This window comes from Rutilus rutilus (genome assembly GCF_951802725.1).
Source record: "Rutilus rutilus genome assembly, chromosome: 9".
Lineage (NCBI taxonomy): Eukaryota > Metazoa > Chordata > Actinopteri > Cypriniformes > Leuciscidae > Rutilus > Rutilus rutilus.
The window spans coordinates 17,197,558-17,215,527 of NC_140223.1; the positions used below are offsets into that span (position 1 = coordinate 17,197,558).

General features: G+C 35.1%; 1 protein-coding gene across 1 annotated transcript; it reads right to left on the bottom strand.

The window, feature by feature from the left end:
* Nucleotides 1–1,711: 1,711 nt before the first annotated feature.
* ppp1r14ab (protein phosphatase 1, regulatory (inhibitor) subunit 14Ab) lies at nucleotides 1,712–16,411 on the bottom strand. The gene is made up of 4 exons (XM_084418081.1): nucleotides 16,096–16,411; nucleotides 6,087–6,167; nucleotides 5,688–5,720; nucleotides 1,712–2,986 (listed from the first exon to the last, which is right to left on the bottom strand). The coding sequence occupies exons 1-4, from the start codon at nucleotides 16,324–16,326 to the stop codon at nucleotides 2,852–2,854; spliced, it is 480 nt and encodes a 159-aa protein (XP_084274207.1). The 5' UTR covers nucleotides 16,327–16,411; the 3' UTR covers nucleotides 1,712–2,851.
* Between the last annotated feature and the right edge of the window lie 1,559 nt (nucleotides 16,412–17,970).

Below are 17,970 nucleotides of genomic sequence, written 5' to 3' on the forward strand. Positions count from 1 at the left end.
TACTTGGTCATATTTCACAACTATAAAGATCAATAAGGCTTTCCAGTTTTGTTTGAGTGTGTTAATGCGAGAAGTGTACAAAAAGTGTGGAGAGTGAAGTGTACTTGGCCTTGATGACATTAATGTTATATCACTGACATTGAGACCTACACAACATCCACTCACCAAGCTCACCAAGACATCAGAATAACCTTCACTGCCCAGTGAAACAGCTGAAACCAATGACATCTAAACTACTACTACTACTGAAGTTGTAAACACTCCTGCACTTGTCATATGAGGAAATTTGAACTAATCAAATGTCTGAAAACCCTGTCAAACCAGAAAAACGTTCCTCTTACCTTGTTTGGCAGTGAAGCGATGGTAAATCCCTGAAAGTCTCAGAGCAGGGACATCCCAGTGCCCCAGAGGTTTAGTATCTGTGTATGTATTTGTGTGACAGGTTTAACTGTAAGTGTCCAACTCGAGAGTAGCTAACTATACATGTGCTGTCGTCCGACTGAATGCACGTCTGAAGTCCGAGGCTAGCTATGGTCACTTCCTGAGTTGTTTTGGAGCGCAAAAGACGATGCTTTTTCCTCAGGAAGCCGGCCATCCCCTTTCCTTTCCACCAGCTCGGAGCTTCCCCCACCACCTCTTGGGCCTCTGGGATCATGGGCACTATGACTCCACTAATTACTCTGGGAATCGTGGATGCATGCAGTACAGTATTTTTCTGTTTAATTCTTTACTGACTGGCATGGATACGTGTGCTTATGACTAACATGATTGGTCAGCACTGGTGCGTGGCGTGAGCCGTGAGGGAAGTGGATCTGAACGAGCAGGAGTCCTCTGACAACTGCTCGGCTTTTGTCTGAAGCATGTTTGTTGATGCTTATCGTCCTCACAGGCCTAGCACATCTGAAGGTGTTTTCCCAACTGTGGGTTGAAATAAGCAGGGCAGACTTGCTGGGTTGCTGTGCCAGGGTCAATGAGTGCACCTGCATGTTCTCTGCGTGGGGTAGTTTGTTTGTTTTCTTACAGCGAGACTCGGCATTGTATTAGACCCACGGATCCATAGACACAGGGCTTTGATCACCACTGTGGTAATGAATGCTATTTATGTTGTTTACATCATGGGAACAAGCATGACTTTGCTGCTTGAAAGAATTCACACAGCTTTATCTAAAAAACAACAATGTTTCTTTCCCCCTTTGTTGACAATACAAAATATTAACTTTGTACAGAGTTTAAATCCGTCATTCAAGTTTTTCCATCTTTCACTAGGCCTAAGCATTTTTGCTGATTGACTGGTTGTTCATGAAAGCTGAATAAGAGCTTCTTCTGAATTTGATTATTAATCTTAAATGGTAAGTCATTCATGTTATATAATAACATCAATAGCTTGTGTAACCGAAATGGCTCAAAATAGATTCTTGATATGAACAGATTCAATGCTGCCCTCTGCTGTCACTCTCAATAAACTTTTTGACAGGATAGCAGAACATCTTTTGTCAGATAGATCTATCCATATTTTTATCATAATTTATCCTGAATAAAAGGTTCAAGGAGCTAATACATGTTTCACAAACTCATACATCCACCATTATTTAAATTGGATTATATGTGTGAAATTAAACGGTAGAATATTAAAGTTGCAAAACCATAAAGATACATATAGGCATATTAAGTACTTTAGTAAACAAAATAATAATTAACTGAATACATATAGTAGATTTATTATTATTTTATTTCACAAAGATTTAACGGGGAGCAATAGCAATAGCCCATAAGCAATAGCCCATAATTACTTTTTGCTCAATTTCATATCATTATAGATACAAAATGTTACAATAAAACAAACAGGAGAAATTGAAATATTCACCAAAAGAGTGTCCAATGTTTAAAATGAGATGTGCACTCAAATGTGGATTCAAAAACCCTTAATTGCAAGCAAATGAAAATGAAAACATGATACATAAAGAAACATGATGAGAGAAATTGCTGGCACTCTGTCACTGTACAAACAAACTAAACAAACTAAATACAGAGCTGGAAGAGAAAAACGTGAAAATTCCTTCAAAATGTGAAGTAAATTTGACCAGCTTGAGTAGTTAATATAGTAGCAGCAAACATATTAACAATACCTCATGGTTTTGTCACAAACCAGTCTTTATCCAAGTCCTTCATATCTACTGGGCATAAGCATATTTTTTTTCTGAAAAATAATTGAATCCTACAAAACCTAATTCACAGATATAAACAACACAACAGGGAATTACTGATTTGAAATCTAAAAAGCATCCTGACAAAAATCTTTGGTCCATTAGTGGAAAATCCATGAAATCATTATAATCTAAAAACCCAGATATTTCTTTTAATAACAGGGGTCAATATTTCTAAGGGAAAACTATTTAAAAAGGATATTATGTACTGTAAAAATTCTTCTTCTCAGGTAACCAAAAAATGTTTTACATTAAAGTCAAATAAATGGTTTAATATTACAGAATAACACTGACTATATTGGGTTATACCAATGAATGTAATTCTAAGGGATCCGGTAGAAATAGTTGAATTAACAAATAGGCTACATGTTAACTGGGAAGTACATCTGTTGTAACAAACAAGTCTCATTTTTCACTGTTAAAAAATGTCAAAATAATGATGACAACTTTTAAAGGGTCCATGCTGTGGTCAGTCACTCAGTTTTTTTTTTTTTTTTTTACATAAATATTTTTATAGGTTTTGTGTTGTTTTGTTACTATACAAACTGAAGTCAGCAACCTGTCTATATTTTACAGAAGTGCTGCTGATGCCTTGCTATTGAGCAGTTTTGATACAGGAGACTGACCAGCCGTAGATGTGCAGGTGCTCAGAGTCTCTCAGTGTCAGAAGAGCCCTGGCGGTCGGGGAAGACGTGAAGCTGGGGATGTTCAATGCCATTGTTGTGGAGATCTTCTTGTTTCTGCAAACCGTGAAGTTTATTCACCAATTCTGTGATGAAAACCTGACGAAGATGAGGAGGAAAAGCACATCATAGAAGAATCTTTATAACGAAAGACATGATGGAATGTGTCAACAGAGTAGTAACTGAATGAAAACAAGCGACTTGTCAACCATATAGGACCTGGGGCCAGTTGAGACGTTGACCAAGTTAAGACGGTGTCTTAAGAACTAGTCTGACCAACTAGCAATAAATTAGGCCTATTATGTAACAGATTAAAAAAAGTTATGACCAGTCTTGAAGAAAAAAATTAGATGACTAACTTTGAATTAGATGATTAATTTGATTAAGTTTATGCAACCGGCCCCTGGGCTCCGATCTTCGTAATTCACTTAATACATCTGAGATGATTAGACAGATCCCAGATCTTCTAACGTGATCATTGATCTCTCAATAATTTGGTTCTTCAAGCGAATTTGATTAAAATATCTGGATGAAATTTGATATTACTGAGTGTGCATGTGATAATTGGAAAGGGCATCGATATATATATATATATATATTTACAGTACCAGTCAAAAGTTTGGAAACACTACTATTTTTAATGCTTTTGAAAGAAGTCTCTTATGCTCATCAAGCCTGCAGTTAAAAAAAAAACAAAAAAAAAAAACAGTAATATTATGAAATATTATTACAATTTAAAATAATGGTTCTCTTTTTTAATATACTTTAAAATGTAATTTATTTTTGTGATTTTTCATCAGCAAGTACTCCAGTCTTTGGTGTCTTATGATCCTTCAGAAATCATTCTAATATGCTGATTTATGATCAATGTTGGAAACAGTTGTGCTGCTTAATATTTTTTTATAACCTGAGATACTTTTTTCAGGATTATTTGATGAATAAAAAGTTAAAAAGAACTGTATTTATTTAGAATAGAAATCTTTTGTAACAATATACACTACCGTTCAAAAGTTTGGGAACAATAACTATTTTTTTTAAAAGAAATTAGTACTTTAATTCAACAAGAATGCGTTAAATTGATAAAAGGTGATGGTAACGATTTATATTGTTAGAAATGTTTTTATTTTGAATAAATGCTGTTTTTATGAATAAATGCTGTTAACGTTTTACTCATCAACGAATCCTGAAAAAAGTATTCCAAAAAAATATATTAAACAGCACAACTGTTTCCATCATTGATAATAACTGAGTATCAAATTATCATATTAGAATGATTTCTGAAGGATCATAAGACACCAAAGACTGGAGTACTTGCTGATGAAAATTCAGCTTTGCATCACAAAAATAAATTACATTTTAAAGTATATTAAAAAAGAGAACCATTATTTTAAATTGTAATAATATTTCATAATATTACAGTTTTTTTTTGTTTTTAACTGCAGGCTTGATGAGCATAAGAGACTTCTTGCAAAAGCATTAAAAATAGTAGTGTTTCCAAACTTTTGACTGGTACTGTATATATATATATATATATATATATATATATATATATATATATATACATACACTCAAACCATGATCAGCAATGCAAACGATTGGCTGGCATCGACACAGTAACATTAAGACATCATATAATTTAAAAAAGGAAACACCCAAGCAGGCAAAATGCGATAAAATGTAAAATCGATAAATGAAATGTGTCAATGTTTCTTATACCCAATTATTTCCATTTTTTCACAAGTTCTAGTATTTGTAGAGGCTTTACACTTTTTTCAGTAGCCTATTTGTAATTAGCAATTAATTTCATTTTACACATGAAGCGGATAAAGCGGCACAATTTTTTTTTAAGCTATCTGCATCTCCTGCACTTCATCAAGCCACCCGTATAATAACTGTCAGCGTTCAAATTTATGCATGATTCAAACTAACTGTATGTAATGTGTCTAAGGATCCAATAAAATGATGAGATAATTATTCCCTCACAAATAAATCTCTCAATGAGAAAAGTTGGACATTATAATTAGACTTCACAACATTATTAGTTTCTAATTCATTTTAAAATGATTATTAATTTATACTATAATTAGTATATAAAAACATATTTCCATTTTTATTTTTAATTATTAATGTCCCTGGTTAAATAGGGTGCTCTTATAAGAAAGTAGCAATGGCTGGGACAGGCAGTCAAAACTTGTGTATGTGAAATAACTTCACATACTCACGGCTTACGGACATTTTTGCTATGAGCAAACTTTACAATGACATTCGAAGAACCTAACAATCCCGGATCACGTCAAATCGTCAACATGTCAAATCCAAATAACTGAGTAATCCATGTACGAAGAACGGCCCCAGAAAAGCTTTTAAAAGTATTGACTTGTCAATATTAACTTTGTCAATAGGGGGGAGCAGAGGACGATGTCTTAGTTGTAGTACAGAAATGAAGGTTTGGCTGCTTAGCATTATGCTAGTTAGTCCCTGCTAGTAGTTGTTGTCACTACATCATTTACTATAATGCAAATATTAGTGCCAGATTTTTTATTTTATTTCTTCCCATTATTTCATTTAATCAAAACATGTGTTATCCCATAACACAAAACATGAGAGTTTTGTCTATTCATCAACACTGTCAAGTCACTATTTCCTAGAGTGTGACAGTGATTCACCATTATGTCAAACACTGCAGGGGGTTATTTTGTTAAAAAATAAAACTATGTGCAAAAAAATGACAGGACAGCTTTGTTTAAAAAGGAGAGATCGTGTTTAATTTAAATTGTGTGATAGAATGAAAATAGCTTACTTCTGTGTTGTTACTGCAGGTATGAAGGATGTCCTGCAAGAAATAGAAATCAAGAGATTTGATAAAAAGCGTGACACAGATCTCTTCCCTGCTGAAAATGCATTTCCATCCTAGTCCAGGATGGTTTATGCTGCTCTTGCTTCTGGTATGAGCTGAATGACCAAAAAGATCTAGCTGGTTAAAGGAATATATTCATGTTGTCCCAAAACCCTATGGCTTTCAATCTTATGTGGAACAGAAAATGAGAAGAAAAACAAAAAGATGAAAGAATATGCATGTAAAAGTTCATTTGATTTCCTTTTGGGTGAACTGTTCCTTTAATGCTAGTTAAAATACACCACATACATGTGACAAGCAACTCTGATTGTTTCTTTGTCAGTATTTTCAGAGAGCAGATACCTTAAGCTTCTCTATCCTTTCTTCATCACTCTGTAGATCTAGTATCTCGTCAATGTTCACTTCCTCTGGCATGTCCTCTTCCTGTGAGGAGAGAAAGAGAGTCACATTTAAGGCCTGGTTCACACCAACATGAATGTGTTCGGCAAGAAAATCTGGTCTGAATTTCGCATTCAATTTGTCTATTCGAACCAATGTCCAACAAATGTCAGACAGGCTGAATGAAAATTAAATTCCACTCTCTGATAGTAGTGGCACTTATGGAAATGATGAAATACCCCGGTTACTCTAGTACACAAAGTGCTGTGCAATGTTCCATTTCTGACACCTGTCTAGGGTGACCACTTCATTTGCTCGATATGAATTTCATCGTAAAAATGTAAATGTGACTGCACCTTTGAAATGTTTATCTCACCAAATGTATTGCACCAAAAATTTGTCTTTGTGTGAACAGGCCTTTAATTTTTAAGCATCACTTTTCATGTTCTGTAGTTTACATCGATCCTGAATCAAGCAGGCTTCATCTATGACTTTTCATTCACATTTTTAGTTCTCGATATTTATCTGCTTGTTAAAACTATTATCTACTACACTGATTCTACTACACTAGAAAATTATTTTTCAACGCCGTAAATAAAACAAAGATTGTTGGAGTATGTTTTACAGGAAAATACTATTTCAGTTTCAATTCAATGGTTTACTTGTCGTTTCTTGTAATTATTTGTGAAATCTACTAGCAAATTCTTGAATGAAAACACTATGGAAGCTTGTTTCCGCCACAGAGTGAAAAATAAAAAAGGTAATTGCGACTTTTTAATCTCACAATTCTGACTTTTTTTCTCACAATTGCGAGTTTACATCTCACAATTCTTACTTTTTATCTCAGAATTACGTGATATAAAGTCGCAATTGCAGGTTATAAAGTCAGAATTGCGTGATATAAAGTCGCAATTGTGTGTTATTAAGTCAGAATTATGAGATATAAACTCGCAATTGCGAGAAATATACTTGAAATTCAGACTTTTTTTCTCAGAATTGCATGTTTATATCTCGCAATTCTGACTTTATAATACGCAATTGGGAGATATAAAGTCAGAATTGCATGATATAAAGTCGCAATTGCGTGTTATAAAGTCAGAATTGTGAGATATAAACTATTCTGAGGTAAAAAAAAAGAAAACAAAAAGACCGTCTTTTTTTCCCGTTAGAATTGGACTTTATATCTCACAATTGTGAGTTTATATCTCACAGTTCTGAGAAACGATGCCAGAATTGCGAGATATAAACTCGCAATTATGTGTTATAAAGTCAAAATTGCGTGATATAAAGTTTTTTCTGAATTCTGACTTTATAAGACCAATTGTGACTTTATTTCACGCAATTCTGACTTTATATCTCGCAATTGTGAGATAAAAAGTCGCAATTATCTTTTAAAATGTTTTATTCTGTGGCGGAAACAAGCTTCCATAAAACACCATTTATTTCATTGTATTTAAAAATAATTATGAAAATTATGCTAAAATGGGAATGCATCATTAATGTATAAATGAATAAATAGTGTGAACAGAGCATTTACAATTAGACCTTATCCAAGGCTGAATAAAAGTAACTCACAATTGTGACCTGCTCTTGTAAAAGAAACAATTGCATTAGATGTGCACTTTCAGATGCACTTGACTGCCCACCACATAAATCAATGAATCCCTTGCTAAGCCATCCCTAAACATTAGAAGTCATACTAAATGAGTACTGTGATGAAATCAGAGGGTGGCATTGGCATAGCATGCAGGTTCACACAGACAATCATTAGGTCTTATAGAGCAAAAAAATCAAAGTATTGTCTGGACTCTCACTCTACTCAGCAGCTGTCAATCTAGGCCAGACAGCTGTCTCTTAGCACTAATCTATTGTGTGGGAATAAACAAGTCTATTCCAGCCTCCTCGAATACACCTAAACTACTCATTCGCAATGCTCGGTGTCAAAGTTCTTGAGAGGTATAATTAATTTCTAATTAATGACCTTTAAACCGTTCACTGCGGTGGAAAAATAGCTTTCTCTAATAGGAAATTGGCTAGCTGAAATAATGCAATCTATAATTTATGGTGTGTACCTTTGTGTTTCGAGAATGATTTAATCTTCACTTCCCTTTTTTTGTGGCTTGGTGCAATACAAAATAGGCCAAGGGCAATTTTCAGATACTTCCAGTAAATCATTTACCAATGCCAAACCAGCTTGAAACCTGCCACCCACCAAATGAAGGAAACAGGAAAAAGGCGGTGATTTAATGCAAATTCACAAAAAAAATTTATTTGGCATGTTTGTGAGAGAAATAGGAATGTCTGGTTAATGTATAAAACGTTTAGATCCATTTTAACATTGTGAACTGGATCAAAGGATTCATTGAAAAGATCAGAATTTCAGTCATATGGATCACTTTTATGATACGTGTTTAGTGCTTTTGGATAATTTTTTGAGAAAATCATGCAGGATTTGAAGAGACATGAGGGTGAATATATTGAGAATATTAAAAAACTAAGATAAATTCAAAGTAAAGAGACTAAATTACAATAGTATGTGGTGGGATTCAGTCTAAATTTACCAACTTAACAACAGCAAGAATGGCAACTATGTTTCTTCTATTATCAAAGCTCCAAATTTACCATCAGTATAGTGTACAGTACACCCACACAACAGGTTAAGAGCTGGCCATGCAAGGCAGTGCTTTTCCTGATAAGATTACAGATAACTACAGGGAACAGGGTTGGTGTGGGTGAAAATCCTGAAACTAACACCACTGTCGAAAGGTCAGTCGAAGTTAGATCCAAGCTGAAAGCCCTACCAGGGCATCAGTGACCTTTCTTTTAACTCCAAATGCCACTGAAATGCTGTGAAACAAACATAACCCCTCGCACGGTGAACGTTCAGAGCAATCCTCCAGTCATTTAAAGTTTGTGCCTTTGCTTTCAATTCGTTCCTAAGCAGCACGATGAATTGAAAATGGGAAATTAGTGTAGCAAATATTATTTAGACTCAAAATTTATGAAAAAACTACACAATTTAGTTGTTAAACTTCAAAATGCTGTTAAAAATGCATTTTTAATCAATGATTTTGAGTAATTAATCGTGTAAATATTCAGTTTTTATTCTCATTAGTCATACATCCTGTGGCGTCAACACATTTTGGCTTGTCTCTGTAGTAATTCCCTAAAAACTCAAAACATTTCCTCTTGACACAACATGAGTTCTTTCACCTTTTACTGCAAGCATGAGTGCTGAGTCAATCACTCCAACTGGTTTAGCATCACCCAATCCCCCTGGGCTGTGATTCAGCCTCTATTATTTCCAGGCCAGTTGCTAATGGGTAAGAGTTTTTTTTTCTTCCTGCTGTCTTTGAGATGGGCTGTTTTTTTTTCTTCTTCTTCTGAGTTTCCATGCCTTATTAACAGCTGTGACCCTAATTCAAATGCCCATCTCCTGTGTATTTGAGCAAGTATTTATATTTATGATGTAAGAATGTAAGAACTAAGAATGTGACTAAGTATTTTTTAAGATGCATCACTGGTGTTTGCTAAGGCAAGCATGATCATTATTATTGCTCAATCATAGAGCTATGGATTTTGAACAAACCCATAACCACATATATTACACTTCCGCATGTATCTTGTCCTGCAATCATTCTGTTTAGTCCCGACTGACTTTCATTGTGTGGACAAAAACAGTTGATTCTTCAGAATATTTTCTTTTTTTGTTTGAGACGTAAGAAATTCATAAAGGTTTGGAGCAACACGAGAGTGAGTAAATGATAGCAGAATTTCCATTTTTGGGTGAACTATCCGAAAAATTAAAGGAAGGAACCAAGCCATATCTAGAGACCATAGTATAGTGACTTGCAAGTGGGCTCTTTTAACTTAGTCCACTAAGCCAATACTGGCAACCACCCAGAACTTCCTAGAAACATGCCAAAAAAACCACTCTGAGAAGTGGTTCTCAAATAGGATGATTGAAAATGATTTAAAATAAGCCAAAACAACTAAAAATCAAGGTTTTAATTCACACACTCAGCCATTTTTCCCCTTTATCCTTAAAGAACCAAGATTCCCACTGACTCTATGAGATAGCCTATCATTTTAAAAATGAGATTTCTAGACCTGGAATAAAATGTAAATATATCATGTAATATAATACAACTTTATAACTCCATGGGCATTTTTGTAAAAAGCTACGTTCTAAAATATTTTATTGGGTAGAAATTATAGGTTAAAAATATTTATAAAAATCAATATCCTTAATCCTTATAAAGTATATCACAAAAAAAATGAAAAGAAGCCTTCAAATATTGTTGTGGACAATGAGGGGCCTTAGAGTAAAAAAGGCTGAGAACCACTGACTTAGAACATTTTAGTAACTGCATAGCAACGCCCTGGCAACCACCCACAACACTACAGCATTGTGGCAGACACCTAGCAATACAAATGTATCTATATTTCAGTTTTTAATAATTTGACATACTTTTGCTTGATAAACTACAAATAATACTGCATACACAAATCTTAAGTACTACGGACAGTCTCAGCATCGCTATTATTTCAGCGCCTCTCATGTCAGCTCTATCCCTTTGTATCCATCCAGAGTAAAATGTCAGATCGTTTGTGCATCATCTGTCCTCAGGACTCCATACACTGTGATGTAATACGCTGTTCCACATTAAAAGCAAAAGTGCATGTGAGAACAACACGGACTGACATTGCATAGTCTAACTAATTACATTATATGTGCCTTTGGTGGAATTCTTAACATTTATTTAAAGACAATTCATAAGAAAATCCTTTTTCACAAGAAACAATTTTTTAAATATTTGTACAGACAGAATAAATAATTAATCGCAGCCTGTGGTTATTAGTGAGCTCTTTACTAACAGACCATATTAGGAACAAGAACTCAGCTGTGGGTCAACTCTGAAATGTAATATTGTTTATAAACATTCTAAATGCGGATCTCAGCTTCATTTCTTACATCTGCTGTTTTGCTCTTTGCTCCTTGTGATGCCGATACTATAAGCACTACCCAGGTGCATTCATTTTCTGATCATCATTCCCACGGGAATGGAGCTAGCATACAAACTTAGATGTTATACATTTAGACATTCCTTGTTTTATGACAAATAAATGACCACTTGTCAAATTGTACTGATAAAACATTTAAAAAAATGGCCTTTTATGCATTTAGGGGAAAAAGTCTCCTTTACTGTGAATAACACAATATCACCCAGCTAATAGCACAGGTATGTCTGTAAGATGTCTGCTTGGGGTTCTGGAGATCTTGAAAACATCTGCAGTAGAAATACATCTGATAAACATCTTAGAAAGAGCAGTTTTACATTCTAAACCATAAACATCTTAAAGACATCTTCTACATGTCTATATGACATCTGACAGGAGACGTGTCAGAGAACTATTGCAGAGCAAACACTAAAAAATATAATGTAAATGCAGACATCAAATAGACATCTCTAAGATGTTCATATGCTCATATGATCAAGTCACGACCCAACATGTTATACAAACCATTATTTAATATAACCTGGGTTGTATTTTCTTTAATTTACCTTACAAAATGTACACAACCATGTTAGCATGTGCCTAATTTGGCTAATTTGCGCTAATTTGGCTAACTTTTGCCAAATGAGAGAATAATATGCCTCAAAATACCTATGAGTGGATACATAGCCTTTGACATCAGCAACAATATATATAGGCCTATGAGAAGTGTTTTCTCTTTCCTTTTAAAAGTTGATGAACCTGTTTATTTAGCTACCCCAACCATGCATGATTATTTTACAGAAAACTTCTGCATGTTATTCTTTGCATGTGTTTTCCATACGTCCATTAGAAAAGACCTGCCACTTATTTTAGGTCTCGCCTAAACTGTTAGAACCACTGCTGTTAACTAGTACTATTTTTGGGGGGGGGATTACACATTGGATATGTCACATCTGTAGCACAAAGTTTTGTGCCTCTTTTTTACCCATGTTTGATGACATGGAATAAAAGACGAAGCAGCCTCTGGACTACAAACAGACACGCATCTGGTGATCACTATGGGACTCAAAGCTGTTTTTTTTATTAAGCTTTTATAGCGCTGTGGGCTTATGGTCCTGCTTAATGGGGCTTGTGAAGCCCTTTGCATGGACCAATAATAGGTAGCGGGTAGTTGTTTTGTGGGATGGGGGGTGGAGGACAGTTGCAGAAGGGCTTTCTTTGTGATACAGTGACATATGGGGTCTTCCATTTCCACAGCCCCCATCCCCCTCACTCATAAGAAACACCCCATGAGACAAATATTCCATCAATCAATCCCAGGACCATAAGAGCAGGACGTTGTCGGGCCTGCTGCCGACAGGAAATGAAGGGGGGGATCTGATTACAGCCTCAGTGGGGGCTGTTTCTTTTTAGCACCAACATCACATCTTAAAAATCCAGTCATCATGTGATATTCTGCCATAACATAAGTGTCCAGCGGCTGGACAACTCAAACACACATACAAAGAGAATAAACGTATAGTGATAAACTTATAGAATTATAGTGTTGATAATTCAAGAGTACCCTAATGTTTGCTTCACGATGCCTAATACTGTGGTTTGGTATAGGTTTGGAAGTATTGGTTTTATTTCATTTTCAGAAGGTGCTGAAAACATTATTTTTTCTTTTCTTTTTTATTATAAACAATTACATTTAAATGGAAAAAGTTTTTTTATATTTAAAACATTTATTATTAAAAAATAAGTTACATTTTATATCTACAATGTAATTTTTTTTTTAGTAACACTACAATAAGGATTCATTAACTAACAATGAGAAATACATTTGTATATATCAATGTTAATGTTAGTTAATAAAAATACAACTGTTCATTGTTTATGTTAGCTCAGGTGCAATCAATAATATTAAAACTTTTCATATTAATACTGAAATTAACATTAATCAAGATTAATAAATGCTTTAGAAGTATTTTCCGTTAAGTCATGTTAACTAATGTAGTTAACTGTTAACAAAGGAAACCTTATTGTAAAATGTTACCAGTGATTTTTGAAAGATTATTGTAGTACGTTTTACAAGAAAATACTATTTCAGTCTACCTCAAAATTTTATTCGATGTATTACTTGTGATTTTTTTTTAATTCTTTGTGAAATTTACTAGCAGTTTCTGAGTGAAACATTGTAAGTAAATCCTACACCAATTTTTTTTCAGTGTATCATTTAAAGTTGACAGTCCAAAAGCAGCCAGACCTTATGTAAAAAAGAAGGAATTTATGTGACAATTATTATTTTTTTGATTAAATACTACTTTAATTAGAAGCAGACATATTTGGAAAATATTATACAGTTTGTGAAAGAGTGCAGAAAACCACTAAATGGGTTGGAACACCCCTTGGTCTCCCCTACATTTCATAAACGCCTTTATCGAGGCAGGACGCCAAGTATGTTCCACTGACAGAGCCTAAGCAAATCTCTGGTCACATCCACATCACAAAGCCCATTGCTTGCGAATGTTTATCATTTTCCAGACGGCTTTTGGCATCCTAGAGCTCTCCATTTAAGGCAGCATGCGCAACAACAAGTCACAGCAGCAGCATCTCTAAGCATTTAAGATCAGCGGGCTGATCTTGTTGCTCATGAGAACTGGAGACTCTGAGAAAAAAAAAAATCCCCTCCATCCTAAAATACCCCAAGACACAGGAATGTGAACTAATTAGATATAAATTGTCAGGATTTCTGCATATCAGGCATGTTTACTGGTCTTGTTTTTTCAAGCCTCCCAGGAGAACAGGACAAGTAGCCTGATGTAACTGTGCGTGCTACATCAACAATCAGCTGAGTCAAATTATTAAAACCCATTTAGAGATGCAAATATCATATCAAAGTGTGAGGTAAAAATCTTCACAACTTACTTTTGTGGTCTTAAAGCGGTGGTATAATGCCCCTTTTTACAAGATGTAAAATAAGTCCCCAAAGTGTGCATGTGAAGTTTTAGCTCAAAATTTACCAAAAGATCATTTTTTATGGTATGTTCAAATTGTCCCTTTTTGAGGGTGAGCAAAAACGTGTCCCTTTAAATGCAAATGAGCTGCTGCTCCCGGCACAGAGGGCGGAGCTTCAAGAGCTCGCATGTTAGCAGCTTGCAGACACGCACTAAAATGTCAGAAACTGTTCTGCCTTTTATGTTCAAACCGAACTCTGACAATGATGGAGAGACTCAAGAAGAAGTGACAACATGTAGAATGCAACAGGACGTTTCTGAATGGTTAGTTGATGAATTTATGTTGCTGATGTGGAGTTAACTATCTTCAAGTCATTGATTAGCATATTCTGTCATGATAATCTATAAATCGCTAGTGTGGGAACTGTTGTAAGATGCCTATAGAGTGCTATTGCATTTGTGTTACGTACTGTATTGCAATAAATGTGAAAAGACGGATGCGACAGCTTGAGCAGACTCACAAATGTGCACTACTAACAACTCTTCCTCTTCTCAACACTGCCTCACCCCCTTTGTTGCTTGCGTGTTCCCGGATGCAGGGTTTGTGTAAATTTTAGGGTTTGTGATGTCACTAACCCGGGAGGAAGCTCGTGTAGTCCCTACCAGCCGTTTGTTGTAGTCCTTAAAAAGCGATTTCTGTAAAAGAAAATATCTCCCTTTGCTTTGAACTTTGAGCATTGTAACTTTGCAGATGTTGTTTGTGCTCAAACAGCAACATTACACACTAACTAAAGTTAGAAAAGTGAAATCATAATCAACCACCCCCTTTAAATACATTCATTTTGGGATTACTATCTTTGTGTTCAAGGTCATGACACTACAAGTTGTTTATAATGTTTATTACATTTGCACGACACGTTTTCAACTAAAAACTGAAAACTTTTAATACGTTTTGACCGCTCATTTACACGACAATGGCATTTTGGGGGACTGAAAATGGTTTCAAAGTGCACATTTCTGAAAACGATACAGTTATCATCTCTGTGTAAACTACAAAAACGCAAATCCGTGCTCATGCGTATTACGTGTTTAGTCTATAGGTGCATAGTATTTCTTTACAAAGTGACAAAGTGATTTAATGGTGATATTTCTATGGGAACTATTAATTATATTATATTATATTATATTATATACATTTCCTGTTTGACTCAGAAACCTAATAAAATAATATAAAGTTATTTAAAAATTATATAGAGTTCACATTTTGAACAAAGTTGTAATTTTAAACAATTTTAGTGAAGAGGAGCTATGATAGAAACATGACTGAGATTATATTTTGCCCTAAAAAAAATATATCTATCTATATACAGACACACAAGTAATTGGCTGGGGATACAATATGTAAATAAATAAATAAAAATAAAATAAAATAAAAGTAATTGGGTTTGTTGAGGAAAAGATACTACAATAACACATAGTAAAAATTGGCATCAGATTGTCATTGTTTACACATATATTCATGAGGGACACAAAAGGCAGTCGTTTAGTGGTATGACCCGAAAGGTTCACGCCCTTCATGAATAAACGTGGGGCATAATCATTGATGAGCACATCAAAAGGTAAATAAACGATATTTAGAAACGTACTTGCATTCTTTATCACATTTTTGTCATCAGACAATTTACATTCCATTCTGCATTCAAATGGTGTGAGTGACACCTGCTTCACAATTGAGACACGTAGCCCAGGCTAGTAGTAGGCTATGTTCACATTTCCACGTGGATGCTTTTAAATCTAGGCTACCTCCCACTAATAGAAACTTTCATTATTAAATATTGTTGCATTTTACCAATAAATGACTACACCAATATTACTGAGAACAGAACAGATTTATCAGCAACGCCTTTTGCTGCTGGCAGCTCATTAAATATTCACAGAAATGATTTGAAAATCTTTAGACTTAATTTGTCTTTCATTTATTATATATTTAATTTTAATCGTATATCATTAATCTTTGTTCCTAGAGGACTCACCCTTCCCAAATACAGCTCGTCAAGTCCACAATCTATCCACTTTTCCACATCCAGACGCTTCTGGAGTTCCTTTCTGTTATATTTGACGGTGACTCGTGCTTGTCTCTTCTGCACGCTCAGTCCAGCATCCCGGCTGGTACCTCGGCTCGGTGAGTGGATCTTATTGTTATAACGCTTCCCCACCCGATTCGCAGCCATCTCCAGAGTGACCCTCTGGATGGACACTTGCATTCAAATAATTGATCAAGAGTCTGGCGCAGACGGAGTAGGTGCGCTCCTCGCCTCCTCCGACACCTCCAGAGCGCGCTGGAGCCGCAGGGTCCTAGCGCTGCGAGATTACTACCACTCGCTCTCGGTGTCTGGAGACCACAAGCAAGCGGCCCGCAAGGAGGTGCTACAGTGTTAGGGTTAGGGAAAATAGTGTGCGTGTGTGTGAAACTAACAAACTATTTTATTGATATAATGGCTTCAAAATGTATACTTTTCCTGAAAAATAGGCTATTTGCATAAATAAAAGAGAAAACACATTTGCATTTGTTTGAGAAAATTGCCATTTATTTGAATTTCTCTTCACTTTATCAAGTAGGCTACATACATAGCCATATCAAGATACTTTTTCTCTTAATTTCATGTATTATTATATAATAATCAATCATTTCACTGATTTTCTTGGCACTAAAGTAACTAAAATGCATTCATTAATTTTTAAAAGTGAATTATCTATCTATCTATCTATCTATCTATCTATCTATCTATCTATCTATCTATCTATCTATCTATCTATCTATCTATCTATCAGTCCGTCCGTCCGTCCGTTCGTCCGTCCATCCATCCATCCATCCATCCATCCATCCATCCATCCATGATATTATGGCTTCTAATGCATGTTTGGAAGCTCAATATTTTTCTAAATGCATACATTTTTTTTATTTACCCCAGTTAATGTGTCTTTTCTTTGATAATGTGAACTAACTGACATTTAGAAGGCTTAGCAATACATATTAACCTACACTTTCAGTACAGACGGTTCCCACACACACACTGTTGTTTTCTTCTATCATGGTGGTGGCTGTTTTCCACTGACGTCCAATGTTTTTAGAATGACCTAGTGATATTTTCTATCTCCTACCTAAACCTAACTCACACAAACCATCTTTAATAAGCTGTTTCATTGTGGTGATATTTGGCTGGTCATGTCGTGGAAAAAGTCTTTCCCTCTTTGCAAAAATCACTCGAGTCATGCATGGAGTTTCAGATGCCGAATCTTAGACTTTATTGGTGGCGACAACAAAGCTGATTCCTGCAGAACATCTAACCCTCTCATTCAAAACTTCTCATTCTTATACATTTGCTCAACCAATGAGCATTCATTGGCCTAGCTATCTTTAATTGTATTAACCCATCCTCATTCGTCCGGTTTAATCAATTCCTTATCTTCTTTGGCTTCTTTTTAATAGTGGTGTGCCACCAGTTGGTCTACTCTATTTAAAAAAAGAAACATTTAGCAACTTATTATCATTGTGCAGATGCAAGCTCTTGGCAAGTTCAGCTGAACTGAGACATAAGCTACAGTGTGAATCACAGAGGCCTAAAATCATGGTTTCACTCATATAATTGTGCAGACTAGTGTACAAACATATCTTAAACGTCTAGCAAAAATATAGCCTAGTCACAATACAGTTGATTTTCCAGTTTTTGCTTTTCTTGAGGAGACTTGGTTTCCGCAAAGTAAGCAAAAGCAGGCAAAAGATAAAACCAGACATACACAATCACACTCTCTCACACACACACACACACACACACACACACACTGTTAATTGACATCGTTATGAAGAATATATTCCAATCCATCATCAATAATACATTAATTTAAGG